The sequence below is a fragment of the Vanacampus margaritifer genome, chromosome 12 (genome assembly GCF_051991255.1).
Source record: "Vanacampus margaritifer isolate UIUO_Vmar chromosome 12, RoL_Vmar_1.0, whole genome shotgun sequence".
In the NCBI taxonomy this organism is placed as follows: domain Eukaryota; kingdom Metazoa; phylum Chordata; class Actinopteri; order Syngnathiformes; family Syngnathidae; genus Vanacampus; species Vanacampus margaritifer.
This window is the reverse complement of record NC_135443.1, coordinates 8,318,666-8,332,143: the sequence shown is the minus strand read 5'-3', so window position 1 is coordinate 8,332,143 and position 13,478 is coordinate 8,318,666. Positions and strand designations below refer to the sequence as shown.

Here is a 13,478-nt window from a genome sequence, read left to right as displayed (position 1 = left end):
AGTGTCCCGATTCTCCACCCCACAATCCAAAACGGTAGTCAAACTAATACATGTGCATTTTTTTTGTTAACGGTTCAACATAGCCAGAGGGTCTATTTATGTGCTTTTTAATCCTGGAGAACCCAAGAACCCTTTTCTTCTTTGGAAATTTATGAATTATACATTAAATGACTGCTATAAGTTCACTGAACACCAAAATATATGGGTTTTTTTTCAATTTTAACCCTTTATTCACTAATTTAGGATTAGGGCGAAATTTGACCCTTTGGGATTTAGGGGTATCATTTCGAAAAATCAGAATAACAAAAACTGTCAGTAAACTATTTAGAATTTAAGAAAATAATCAATCAAATACACAGCTACATTGAACAATATATATTTTTTAGTTTTATTTGTTGCATTTTAGCCATCTTGTCACCACCACTCTGGCTCATGTAAGTGCAATATTCATCCACTAGATGGCCCCATGCAGGGGTCAGAAGTGGCACTCTGGACTTTTGAAGTTAAATTTGTAAAAAAAAAAAAAAAGGTCTTTGTTATTTGAGTAGCAGAATTTATAGGGGCCAAATTTGACCCCGTGGGTTCTCCAGGGTTAAATGTATACATGATTTAGATCAAGTAATAAACACACTTTTTCTACATGAGCTAATACATGTTCCAATGTGTAACATGATGTGTCTGCCGTGTGGTGCAGAGGCAGCGTCTGATAAACACAAGAACATTGACCAATGGCGACTCAGATGGGCCGGCGAAAGGAGCGAGCAAGCGGGCCGTGGAAAACGGGTTGTCCGGAGCGGAGCGCGGCGTCAACGTGCGGCGTGAGGATCACGAGGCGGGCAATGAAACGGAGAACGAAGACAATGAAAATAACGAAAACGATGAGGAGGAAGAAGAAGAGGATGGGGAAGGACCTTTGGTGCCCTTCCAGTGTCCAGGTAGCTGAAATAATCTTGTTGGTGTTACTCATACTAAGAATGTTTGCCTTAGATGAATTTCTTCGTGTTTCATTCCAATAAGACAATTCAAATCATTTATTATTAGCTTGTTGAAATCCATTTTGTGTGAAATCATATCGTAAAAGATTAAATGTAGAAGTTGCGTAGCAATTGCAACCCAATGGATACAATCTTATCAAATCAAATATGTAAAAGAAAATCAGATACCCATCAAAGTAGAAGTTAATTGTGTTTCTAACCATTATTATTATATCAGGCACTTGTTATTCTCCACACTTTTTTGCCATGTAACAACTCCCACATAATACTTCTGATTTACACCGAAATCAAATTTCGACTTACTTCAAAAATTCAAGCCGTATATATCATCTTATTCCATTCCATACATTACTTATATATTAATATTCACACAATTCAACGTTAAATATCAACTTTTCACCATTCATTTTCAATGAGACAAACATTGAAAAGTCCCACTTTGTACGCCCACTTCCAACTGATCATTGCCAGCTCTCTGATACTGCTCAGCATTTCCTGTCATAATTTAAAAGAATGGCTGTTCTTCATTTCTCATTTTTGTGCATGTGTGTGTGTGTATGTATTGCAGCCGGTATATGCAACAAACTGAAGTGGCTGCTGGCCTGGCCTCTGTGCCTGCTGCTCTACTTCACGGTGCCCAACTGCTCCACCCCTCGCTGGGAGAACTGCTTCATGCTGTCCTTTGTCTCCTCCACCCTGTGGATCGCTGCCTTCTCCTACGTCATGGTTTGGATGGTGAGAGTTTTCAAAGTCATGCCCAACCAGAGGTAGAAGCTCTGAATGCGGAGCTTGTTGTTGCTGCGTATTTACTTTCTGAATTGTTTTTTTTGCGAAAATAAAGTTGGCAGGAAAATTGAACATGCATCACATTCTTGCAAATTCACAATCCCACGAGTGATAAGACCTCAAAATTAAGCCCCCATAAACCAGGAGATGTGATGTTTTAAATGTATTTTTTGAGTGATCCCTCGCTTTTCACAGGTGATAACTAAAAATAACTTAATTACATTAAATATTAGATTATTATATTATTAAATATGACAAAGAAGGACAAAAATAGCAGCACAAATGGACACAAAAGAAAAATCCGCGAGTGAATCTGCAATAAGTGAAGCACAAAGTAGTGAGGGACCACTGTAAATACTTTATAGATTTAAGGAAGGAGCAGCTGATAATATTAAAATATATATAATATTTACAATTAGGGCCCGACCGATTAATTTGCCGCCGATTATAATCGCCCGATTATTGCCCTTCAAACATCGGTCCTTTAAAACGTTATCATTGAAATAAACCGAAGTTTCCGACGCTGTGAAAGTACCCTGAATGCACCATTTTTGCTTACGTAGCATTAGCAACTAGCAAGTGTGCAGCGTATGTTATTCTGTTGTCCCCAAGCGTCCTTTAAGATGTTTAATGGCGTCCCAGTTGGAGTTAACTGTAAAACTAAACACACTACGTTAAGAATTACATCCACTGTATATTCAAATACAAAAGATGCTTTGTTTTTAGAACATCGCTAGCCTAGCGCTATTGCTAAAAGCGAAGGGGGGGGGTCCCATTCACATGCTAACAGGAAGTTAGCATCGACTTCGGGAGTGTTTTTCTTTCAAATAAGGAATATCCACTCACAAATGCTGTGGGAACATATACCCACAGGTAAGATAACACTACGCAATGCCACAACTTCTTCCCAATGTGTGAAAAATTAGTTATTTTAATAGAATTCAATCGCAACCTTCTGTACTCACTAACTTACTTTAAGTGTGCCAAGTGTGAAAAAAAAATGCATGTCGGGCCCTATTATTAACAGATTTTTTTTGTTTTCTCAGGTAACAGTGATTGGCTTCACTCTGGGTATCCCTGACGTCATCATGGGTATCACCTTCCTGGCAGCTGGGACCAGCGTCCCTGATTGTATGGCCAGTCTTATAGTGGCGAGACAAGGTAGCCATTTTCTTTTCTTGTCACATTTGAGTGAAAACTGTGGGGTGGTGAAGGGCGACAGCTCAACGGGGATCCTTCAACTACCTTCTGATGTGCGATTCTCTAGTTCCTGTCATCAAATATTTAAACAGATCTGTTTTTCCGGGCTTGTGGAAACGTGCGCCCTCACCATCACCCTGCTTCACTTTGTGCTCTCGTCACGTCATCTCAACGATCTCACCTTTTGAACCCCCGGCCGAGCCGCCTGCCCTGTAACCTCCATTTCCTGCTTGCGTTTTTTTGCCTCACCTGACAGCTTTTCTCCCTGTGCTTGTGTGCAGGAATGGGAGACATGGCGGTGTCCAACTCCATCGGTAGTAACGTGTTTGACATCTTGGTGGGCCTTGGCCTCCCCTGGGCCCTGAAGACACTTGCTATTAACTACGGCTCTGACGTAAGCAACAGACACAGATGAAAGCGGGGTTCCGCAATAAAATAGGAATAAGAGAAACCACATAAAGTTCTGTGTACCTTTCCTCAATTATTATTTCATTGCTGCTATGTGAAAAACACTTATTTTTTTAAAGGTTTTTTTTTAGGATGTCGGCATTCAGCTTCATTATATGTGAGAGGGATTGCAAGAAGCAATCTGTACTGTAATATGTCCAATATGATGCTGCAAAATTCTGTTACTAAAATATTATAAACAGCTCTCCATATGTTTTAATTCTACGACCACTATAGATATCATATTGTTAAATGAATACATTTCTGATTGTGTCATCTGAAATTCAGCATTGCCATTAAAGGCAAATTCTCTCTTAGATTGTGCAAAAAGTCATTATTCAATATTCATGTTATGTTATTCACGTACTTTTTAACAATGTTTTATTTTAATTCAGTAATGCAACTCATAGATAAAAAATTCTATCTTGAGACAGGCTGATAATCTTCTGATAAGTGTTCAATTCATATTCTTCTTTCTGCTAGCAATCATACAAACATATTTCTTTCCTGCAGATTAAATTATACAGCAAAGGACTGATTTTTTCCGTCGGCCTCCTGTTGGCGTCTGTGTTCCTGACGGTGAGTGCTCATGGAAACGTCTGATCACGTCCACAAAAGGCAGCATGTTTCCTAAGCAAGCCACAACATCCAAACTTCTTGTGAGATTTTTTTTAATGAAGATGCCAAACAACTTAGAAACTCGCAAATCTGCCACTTAATAAAGTCTCAAATTTGCCACTTTAGAAAGTCGCAAATTTCTGAGTTTTGTTCTTGCAAATTTGCAATTTGCCACTTTAGAAAGTCGCAAATTTGCCACTTAAGAAAGTCGCAAATTTGCCACTTTAGAAAGTCGCAAATTTGCCACGTTATAAAAGTGCAAAATTCCGAGGGTTTTTTTCGCGCAAATTTGCCACTTTAAAAAGTCGCAAATTTGCCACTTAATAAAATTGCAAAATTACGAGGTTTTTTTTCTCGCAAATTCGCCACTTTATAAAGTCGCAAATTTATGAGTTTTATTCTTGCAAATTTGCCACTTTATAAAGTCTCAAATCTGCCACTATAAAGTTTCAAATTTGCCAATTTAGAAAGTCGCAAATTTCTGAGTTTTGTTCTTGCAAATTTGCAATTTGCCACTTTAGAAAGTCGCAAATTTGCCACTTAAGAAAGTCGCAAATTTGCCACTTTAGAAAGTCGCAAATTTGCCACGTTATAAAATTGCAAAATTACGAGGGATTTTTTCGCACAAATTCGGCACTTTATAAAGTCGCAAATTTATGAGTTTTATTCTTGCAAATTTGCCACTTTATAAAGTCTCAAATCTGCCACTATAAAGTTTCAAATTTGCGACTTTAGAAAGTCACAAATTTATGAGTTTTATTCTTGCAAATTTGCCACTTTATAAAGTCGCAAATTTGTCACTTTATAAAGTCGCAAATTTCTGAGTTTTGTTCTTGCAAATTTGCAATTTGCCACTTAAGAATGTCGCAAATTTGCCACTTTAAAAAGTCTCAAATTTGCCACTTAATAAAATTGCAAAATTACGAGGGTTTTTTTCTCGCAAATTCGCCACTTTATAAAGTCGCAAATTTATGAGTTTTATTCTTGCAAATTTGCCACTTTATAAAGTCTCAAATCTGCCACTATAAAGTTTCAAATTTGCCACTTTAGAAAGTCGCAAATTTCTGAGTTTTGTTCTTGCAAATTTGCAATTTGCCACTTAAGAAAGTCGCAAATTTGCCACTTAATAAAATTGCAAAATTACGAGGGTTTTGTTCTTGCAAATTTGCAATTTGCCACTTAAGAATGTCGCAAATTTGCCACTTTAAAAAGTCGCAAATTTGCCACTTTAAAAAGTCGCAAATTTGCCACTTAATAAAATTGCAAAATTACGAGGGTTTTTTTCTCGCAAATTCGCCACTTTATAAAGTCGCAAATTTATGAGTTTTTTTCTTGCAAATCTGCCACTTTATAAAGTCGCAAATTTGCCACTTTATAAAATTGCAAAAATACAAGTTTTTTTTCTTGCAAATTTGCCACTTTATAAAGTGCCAAATTTATGAGTTTTTTTCTCGCAAATCTGCCACTTAATAAAGTCTCAAATTTGCCACTATATAAAGTCGCAATTTTTCGAGTTTTTTTCTTAGAATACTGCCCTCACCCTCTAAAAAATATATATTTGTACATGGCCCAAATACGGCGTCGTAGATTTGTATATAGACTGTACGAAAATAAAAATGCAACACATGTTTTTGCTCTCATCTACACGAGCTTTAAATCAAAAGATCGAAGATATTTTCTACGTCCACAAAATTGTCCGGCCACAATTTTTGGCCCCTCGAGTAAATCGCAGTATTTTGAATGATAGTCGCACGCTTGTGTGTGTTTTCAGGTCATTGGAGTTCACCTCAACAAGTGGACACTGGACAAGCGCCTGGGCCTCATATGTATCCTCCTCTACTCGGTCTTCCTGTGCTTCTCTTGCCTCATCGAGTACAACATCTTCACCTTTGTCAACCTGCCCACCTGCAGAGATGACTGACCACACCAGACAGACAGACACACGCACACACTTTCAAATGAGACGTGGCATTTAGATTTGGGAAAGAGATGGCAGTGTACCGGAAGGAGCACCGACATCTTATTAACAAAAAGATATGTGCAGGCAACCTCCATGTTGCTGCATTCCTGAGCGGAAATCACATTTTTATTTATAATTTATTTTGTCATTGTATTTATCCGTATGAAAAGAGGAGAGATGACGAATTTCTGCTGTGGTAGACACTTTTTTTTTCTCTACATTTTGTAGGCAACGTGTTGACAAGTGGAAGTTTACCACTGTGGCATTGATCTGATTCCAAGTCTGGCTTCTGCTCACGAGGACTACATTTGCTCTGCAGATGAGACCATGTCTCAGATGTTGTTATCCCAGCATATCCTGGATTATGTTTTATTATTACAGATCCAGATTTCACAGCATCGAGCCATGGGACACATTGTCTTATTATATCGATATCTCCTCCACATATCCAAAACACACCATGGGCATTTTTTATCCCATCATATTTTGTCAAGTGTCACATCACAGTGACATGTTTTGTATTTAAGATGAGCTTTTCCGTAGAGCTTTTGTTTCCCATTTGTAAATAGTTTTCTGTAAATAGCCCCAGATGGCTCATATATTATTTATTGGTGTCATACGCACATTTCTCCTCTGGAGGTCACAGAGCCCTCAACGAGTTTATTTATGGTGCCAGCCAGGGTCGCTGCAATCCACTCTTATAGGAGAGAAGCACTTCTTGACAGATGTGTACCGACAAGCACAATTGATTTTGATGTTTTTTTGATGTTAGGAAAGAAAAAGAAAAACGTGCACTGTAAAGCCTAAACTAGCTTGATAGGAGGACCTCTTGGACTCTTTGTTGTCCTCCAAATGCTCCATGCTGATTATAGGGACGCGTTTCCTTGTAAGATGACGCCGTTTTTTTTTGTTGTGTTCCAATCGAGCACTGCTCGAGTGTTTGTTAGGCGGGACATAGAAGCAAAGTACAGAAAAGAACTTACTGCTGCTTTTTGCTCCTTTAACTCGTTTGCTCCCAAAAACGTTCTATTTTAAATATCGCCATGGTCCCAAAAACGTATTATTACGTTTTTTTTTAAATTAATTTACTGCCATTGACGGCTATAGACGTCAAAAATTAATTTGAATTATTTATTTTAGTTAAAAAAAAAAGAGTATGAAAACCTAGAAAAAATTTATTGTAAATTTAGAACAGATATAAAATTTCGGATTAATCGTCAGTTAACTAGTGAAGTCATGTGATTAATTACAATTAAAAAATGTAATCGCCTGATGGGCCTAATTTAAAAAAAATAATAATAATAATAAGGGTTGTTTAATCGTAATTAATCACATAATAATTTTATATCTGTTATTAATGTACAATAAAAACATATATAGGTTTTCATAAAAAATGAAATGAAAAACGAATAGAAATAGTTCACATGAATTTTTGACGTCTATAGTCGTCAATGGCAGTGAATGAGTTAATGTGTTTCATTTTTTTATGCTAGAGCATAAAGAAGGCTTTGATGCAGCCTCTGACCTGAAAGCAACGCTAGTTATTACAAAAACGACCTGCAGGTGGCAGCACAGTACAAGAGATCAACCAGGGCCATGTTGCAACATGCTCTTTTTGCCAGTGTTTTGAACTGGTTTGTGAATAATGATGAAACTTAGCTGTATATTGCAAAACGGACACAAGAAGAAGAAGAGACTCAAATCTTTCTTTTGGTAGGTTACATGCTTTTATAGCAATAACACAATATTCTGTGGGCCTTGCAAAATCTGTCAAAATCCAGTAAAACAGCCCGGAGCCAGAGATGGGAAGTAACCAAGTAATACTTTGTTACTGTACTTGAGTATTTTTTCCCAGTACTTTGTAATTCACGGAGTATTTATTTTTTAGAATACTTTTTACTTTTATCTATTACGTTTTAAAAACAGTATGTGCACTTTTTACTTGATACATTTTCAAAACAGAGGGTTGTAAACTCCTGTATTTAAGGCAAGTTGTGGAAATTTCCATTGCATCTTTAAAACAAGGGCAACAAGTAAAAAAAAAATATATATCGCAAGGGCTTCATGAGGCGATTTAGTCAGTTTTAAGGGTTTTAAGTGATGATATTTTAAATTGAATGGTCTTCAAATTACATGACCCACGGAGGATGCGGTAAAAATACTTTTTTTTTACTTTTACTCGTGAAGTGCATCTTAGAGCCTGTACTTTTTAACTTTTTACCTGGGTAATTATTTGAATGAGTACTTTTACTTTGATCAAAGTAACATTTTTTTATGCAAGTAATTGTACATTTACTCAAGTACAGAATGTCAGTATTTTTCCCATCTCTGCCGGGAGCGAAGGGAGTTGCTTCAGTGAAAATGGCTGGGAGTGAATGAGTTAATATGCTAACTAAATAGAGTCAAAACACTGATGGCATTATTTAACTAGACACTTTTTGGTAGATTGATGTCCCACTGAAAGATGTAATATATCAGGACATTTATTCTAGTTGAATATTTTATTTTTTTCATCAAACTTTGTATTTTGTATGGCCTAATGTTTAGATTTGTCCCAATTTGGTAGGTTTGTTCTATATGAATATTTTTACTAGGTTTTAGAGCATGTAAAATGTACTTTTGTGAACACTCCTGAGGACTTTCCCTCCGCTACAGGAGTCCACAAACAGCACAGAATTCGCACTTAGAAGACTTCCGCAGCTGTTGAAACCCGTTGACTGAATCTGTTGCACAGAATCCTTAAAAAAAAAAAATTCTGCTTCTAACTTTAAAAGGCATTTTATTTAATTTTCATAAAATTATTTTTTAAGTATTTTTTTTTTTACATTTTATTTCCATTTGTATTTGCTTTTTGTATATATATTTTTTTGTTTCGTTTTGGTTGGTCATATTTTTTATTATTATTCTGTCATCTGTGCTATTACAGGAAAACAGGGTTTAAATTCGTTGAAGAACATAATGCAATAATTATGATCATACAAACTTGTTAATATCCCGCTTTAAATATGAAAGACTTCACAATTTATAAGAGTTGTAAAATGGAGAAAAAAAATCTGTGTGTATTTTATGTACCGTTATGACTCTTTACCTTCTGGTCTTTCATTTTAAACAGGTAATAATAGGATATTTCGAACAGGACTGTTTTTGAAATACATAAATGCATTTTGCAACTAAACAATCAAATTACAACATCTTATCATTCCGGAGATGACCCCCCCCCCCTTTTTTTTTTTTAATGACCACTGTAATATTAGACAATTCTGTGTTTTTCGCTCTCAGATGTTAAACATTCAGATTGTTAGGAGCATGTTTTGAGAGTTGTTAAGAATTAATTCACTGAGGAAAATACGCATACCAAGCTTTTGTCTTGTGGCAAAATATTATTGACAGATTAATGTATGTAAATGTTTCATTGTTTTGATGAGACCTGCGTATTACGGTATGAAAGGCGTTGATGATCCACAATAATCAGGACAATTCACCCCAAAATAACAGTACGTTGATTATTAAGTCATATTTATTTATTTGATCAAAGAAATGCACATCCGTTGTTTTGTTCTTTACACATTCCAACTCTTTTTAGATTATTGTATGAAACAGAACATATTTATACCATGCACTTTATCATACAATAAATTGTTACAGGTTTGTTTTGAAATGTTTCTCTGCTGCTATTTACAATATATTACCTGAAACCAAAACCGTATAAAGCACCATGTGTTGTGTTTTAAACTAACCAAACCACCACAACAATGCTAATGTTTTCAAAACAAAATTTTGTCTTGGAGATTCTGAAATATGTGATAACCCTTATAGATGATATATTGCATATGTATTATATGTACATAATAGGTATAAATGTATATATTTTTGTCTCCATATGTATATTTGTTGAATATATTTTCATAGGATATAGGTCGCCCTTGTACTCCTTTGTTTTGATGTGTGTGAAACCTCTGAAGCTATTTGTTTACTCGCATGGAGATTCATGTTCAATATAATAAATTATTTATAGTACCTCTTAATGTATATTTGGATGGGATTACACTGAATTCCTGGCACTGGATTTATTTCAATCTATTACCGAATAGACATGCTCGTGCTCGGGTGTAGCGGGATCGGGGAGGAGGAGAGCAATTAGCACAATCCATTTCTGTACATGTGCAAGTGTTGGCGCTTCTCAAACGAGAAACTTTCCAACTGGATGGTTTACTTTGTGTTTAGATGTTTCAAATGTCATTTTAGAGATCATTTTTGCTACCAGAGCATTAATAAATATGTATTTGCTAAAGGCAACTAAATATGTGTCGCATTATTATTCCTTGTTTCCAATCACTAAATCCTATTCGTTCTCATTGGAAATAATGGAGAGAGAAAAATGTGTATTCCTTTCCCCCATTCCTTTTTCTGAACATTTGAGGATTTTTTAACCGTCATACAAGCGACAAAGGAAGATGGCCATTGTTGGAGGAAAACATTAAAAAAATTCTCAAAATTTATGACAAGTGACAAACATTTACTGGTAGCATTTAGTGAAATGGGATTATGGCTATATTTCCACTGTTCATTCCATCATTTATTTATTTTTTTTGCATTGCATTGGTGTTCTGTTTGTTGAATTCTTTGAATAGAGCGAGAAAAACATATATATTCAACTAGAAATTTGTGTGCACATTTGTTATTGCGAGAATATTTAAAACTGAATTATTCACTTACAGGAAAAACTAATGGAAATGTTCTGTTCTTCGAACGATCATTGTTAATTTGATCATGTGAACATAAAATGGCCCAAAAAAAAGTACATTAAATGCGATTGGACATTTTACACATAAAACACACTTAGCAAATTAGTTACTCGGTTAAATCTGCCAGATTAAAGCAGCAGGTACTTTGTGTTAATACTCTTATTTTGAAACGTGTTCTCACCACTTCCGGTGCAATACTGAGCTGACTGACGCTAACTTGAAGAGAGCAACGGTAATCGTAGGAGGCTTTCCCATCATGCTTCGTTGCTGTTACTAGTGACTCTTTTATGTGTTATTTTTGTACAGACACGGTATATTTACATTGTTATTGTTTCTATTCGTGGATTAAAGTTTTGCTATTTTCTGTATTAAATTATTGTAACTTAGTGACAGTCTTAGTAACAGGCACTCGGTGCTATAGATAATGTGATTAATGTAATTTGTAAATAAAATTGGTGTAAAAGTTTATTGACATTAGGCAGTTGATTTATGAATACGTGGATACTCTATGTTTAGGTATGTAAGCACGTTAGCTTGGCCCTTGGTGAGCGTTCCAAATTATCATGTAGCCTCTTTGCAAAATTAATTGCTCATCAATGAGCTGGATGCACAAGTGTACACACCCAAAACTTCTTGGTTGATAGTTTTTTTTGTTTCATACAGTCTTGTAAAAATAATTTCCATCGCAACTATTTGTGCAAAATCATCTTTATTATAGCATTGAATGGCCACAAATGCATTTACTGGGTGCAAAGAAAACAATGACACCATAAAGAATATTACAGGACAAAAAGCAATCTGTGAAAAATCCCTGCAAAGTTAAAATATATTCACTCTGATGAATATTAGTCACTTTAGATGAACCAAATTAAACATGCGGTTCCCGGAGATGTGTGCTACGTAAAGTTAAGTTTCATGAAACACAACATGGTGTTACATTTCTTATGTAGTTGCATAATTACCACTCCAACATGTCAGAGTGTTAGTAATTTGTTTTTCTTTGTGGTGTAAGTTGACACAAATTCCAGTATTGGGAAAGCAGATAAAACAAGTTTCAAGTAGCTTTAGACAGACAGTACCGAGCTTAATACTGAATGCAGATGTGTCCGTAACACGCCTCTCATGTCTGCTTTTGTCTTTCAAAAAATCTAAAACGTTCTCCTCGTCACCATTATTCACTTTATGTAGCCTCTCAGCAGCTCAAACATCATTCTTTATGGAGGGGGGTGGGGGGGGGGGGGGTAACTGGCCTTTAAAAATGCTTAAAAGCTTTTTACAAAAGATTTTCAGTAGCAGAGACTTTGTCAAAACTGCAATAATGACTCCATTACAGACAAATCTGATGAAGAAGATAGCAAACTTGTTACTCTACAATCATCAAGAGTAATTATAAACAAATGCCACTGGCACAATTGCCTGTATCATCAACATAATCTAAATACTGTTGCGATATTTATTAACACATTCACTGCCAAAGACGGCTATAGACGTCAAAGATCATTTTTTTACCAGGCTGGCAGTGAATGAGTTCAATGTTTTACATTTCATGTCAAAGTACAGTTTCTTAACATCTACTTGTATTAATTGTTCATAGAATTCATAGAAATGAGGATGAAAATGTCAAGTTTATGCACAGCATATTGAGAGTAAATACATAAGTCTTTATATAGTAAGGTTGCTGGGAAAACATCAATTCTTTCGCACCTTCTTTTTTTTCTCTATCCAACACTTAGCTGTGCAAATATTACAGACTTGGCAGTGCACCTCACCCACCACTAGGTGTCTCTAATTCAAAGAAAGCAAACAGGGGTCAAAACAGTTTACCAGCAACTGGAAGACATCATACAAAAGGTGCCGTGTATTTACAGTGACGGATGTAATATTTGCATCCTATTTCACATCAGATTGCCGTCTATGTTCACTAAACGTAGCCTCAACCACAGGGAGCGTTTAAATCTCCACCTCACGCCAGCGTTGTTGTTCAGTCCATCATATAGTATTCTTATTTTAGAATTAGAGTACAGTTAAATCAACAAACACTAAGTTATTACACTCTTAAGATCTAAAAAAAAAAAGTTTAAAAAAATAAAAAGTGTTGCCTGTCGGAGTTGAACCGAGCAGAAGACGCAAAGACTTTCACTTCTGTCACTGCTCTCTTCCTCCGTCTTGTCTGCCTGATTAAACTTTCCACAGAGAGGATGTTGAGCGTGACATCCAAAAGAGAAGTTGGACTGCTACAAGCGCACGCCAACGCTCTGCCGAACACGGCGGGCCTCAGTGAGCCGTGTCGGTCAGGGTTCGGTTGCAGTCCTCTTGATAAGTATGGAGGACCAAAACTGCCCAAAATAAATAAAAAAAAATCACTAAAAGTGAAAATAAAAACAGATGTAAAAAAAATTAACTCAAAAATTAAATACAAAATAAAATAAAATCAACAAAAAAAATATATCCATAAATAAAAGTAAAATGTTTTTATTTAATGAGATTAAAAAAATAAAAATATAAATAAAATGAAATATCAATCAATAAATACAAACACTCTGCTCTCACATTTATTTATTTCATGCTGCAGACGCTCTGTCAGGTCGAAATGTTATTCAAATGAGGGGGCGATCCTAAGCGTGTCTAAGGTTCCGCTGTTGCATACTGCCTAGAGTGAGCGGGCCGGCGAACAAGGAAGTCTCGCCGGCTTGCGTGGAGAGCTCCAGCAAAGGACGACCTCGTTCG

The 13,478-nt window shown here is 35.9% G+C and overlaps 1 protein-coding gene across 1 annotated transcript in view; it reads left to right on the top strand.

The window, feature by feature from the left end:
- The window catches only part of slc24a3 (solute carrier family 24 member 3), a 56,426-nt gene extending 50,235 nt beyond the window's left edge, over positions 1–6,191 (top strand). The window contains exons 12-17 of the mRNA XM_077581310.1: positions 695–935; positions 1,564–1,730; positions 2,828–2,942; positions 3,263–3,375; positions 3,942–4,007; positions 5,818–6,191. Of these exons, the coding sequence (XP_077437436.1) occupies positions 695–935; positions 1,564–1,730; positions 2,828–2,942; positions 3,263–3,375; positions 3,942–4,007; positions 5,818–5,967 (852 nt within the window). The 3' untranslated portion in view covers positions 5,968–6,191. The remainder of the gene's footprint in view (positions 1–694; positions 936–1,563; positions 1,731–2,827; positions 2,943–3,262; positions 3,376–3,941; positions 4,008–5,817) is intronic.
- The last annotated feature ends 7,287 nt before the right edge of the window (positions 6,192–13,478 follow it).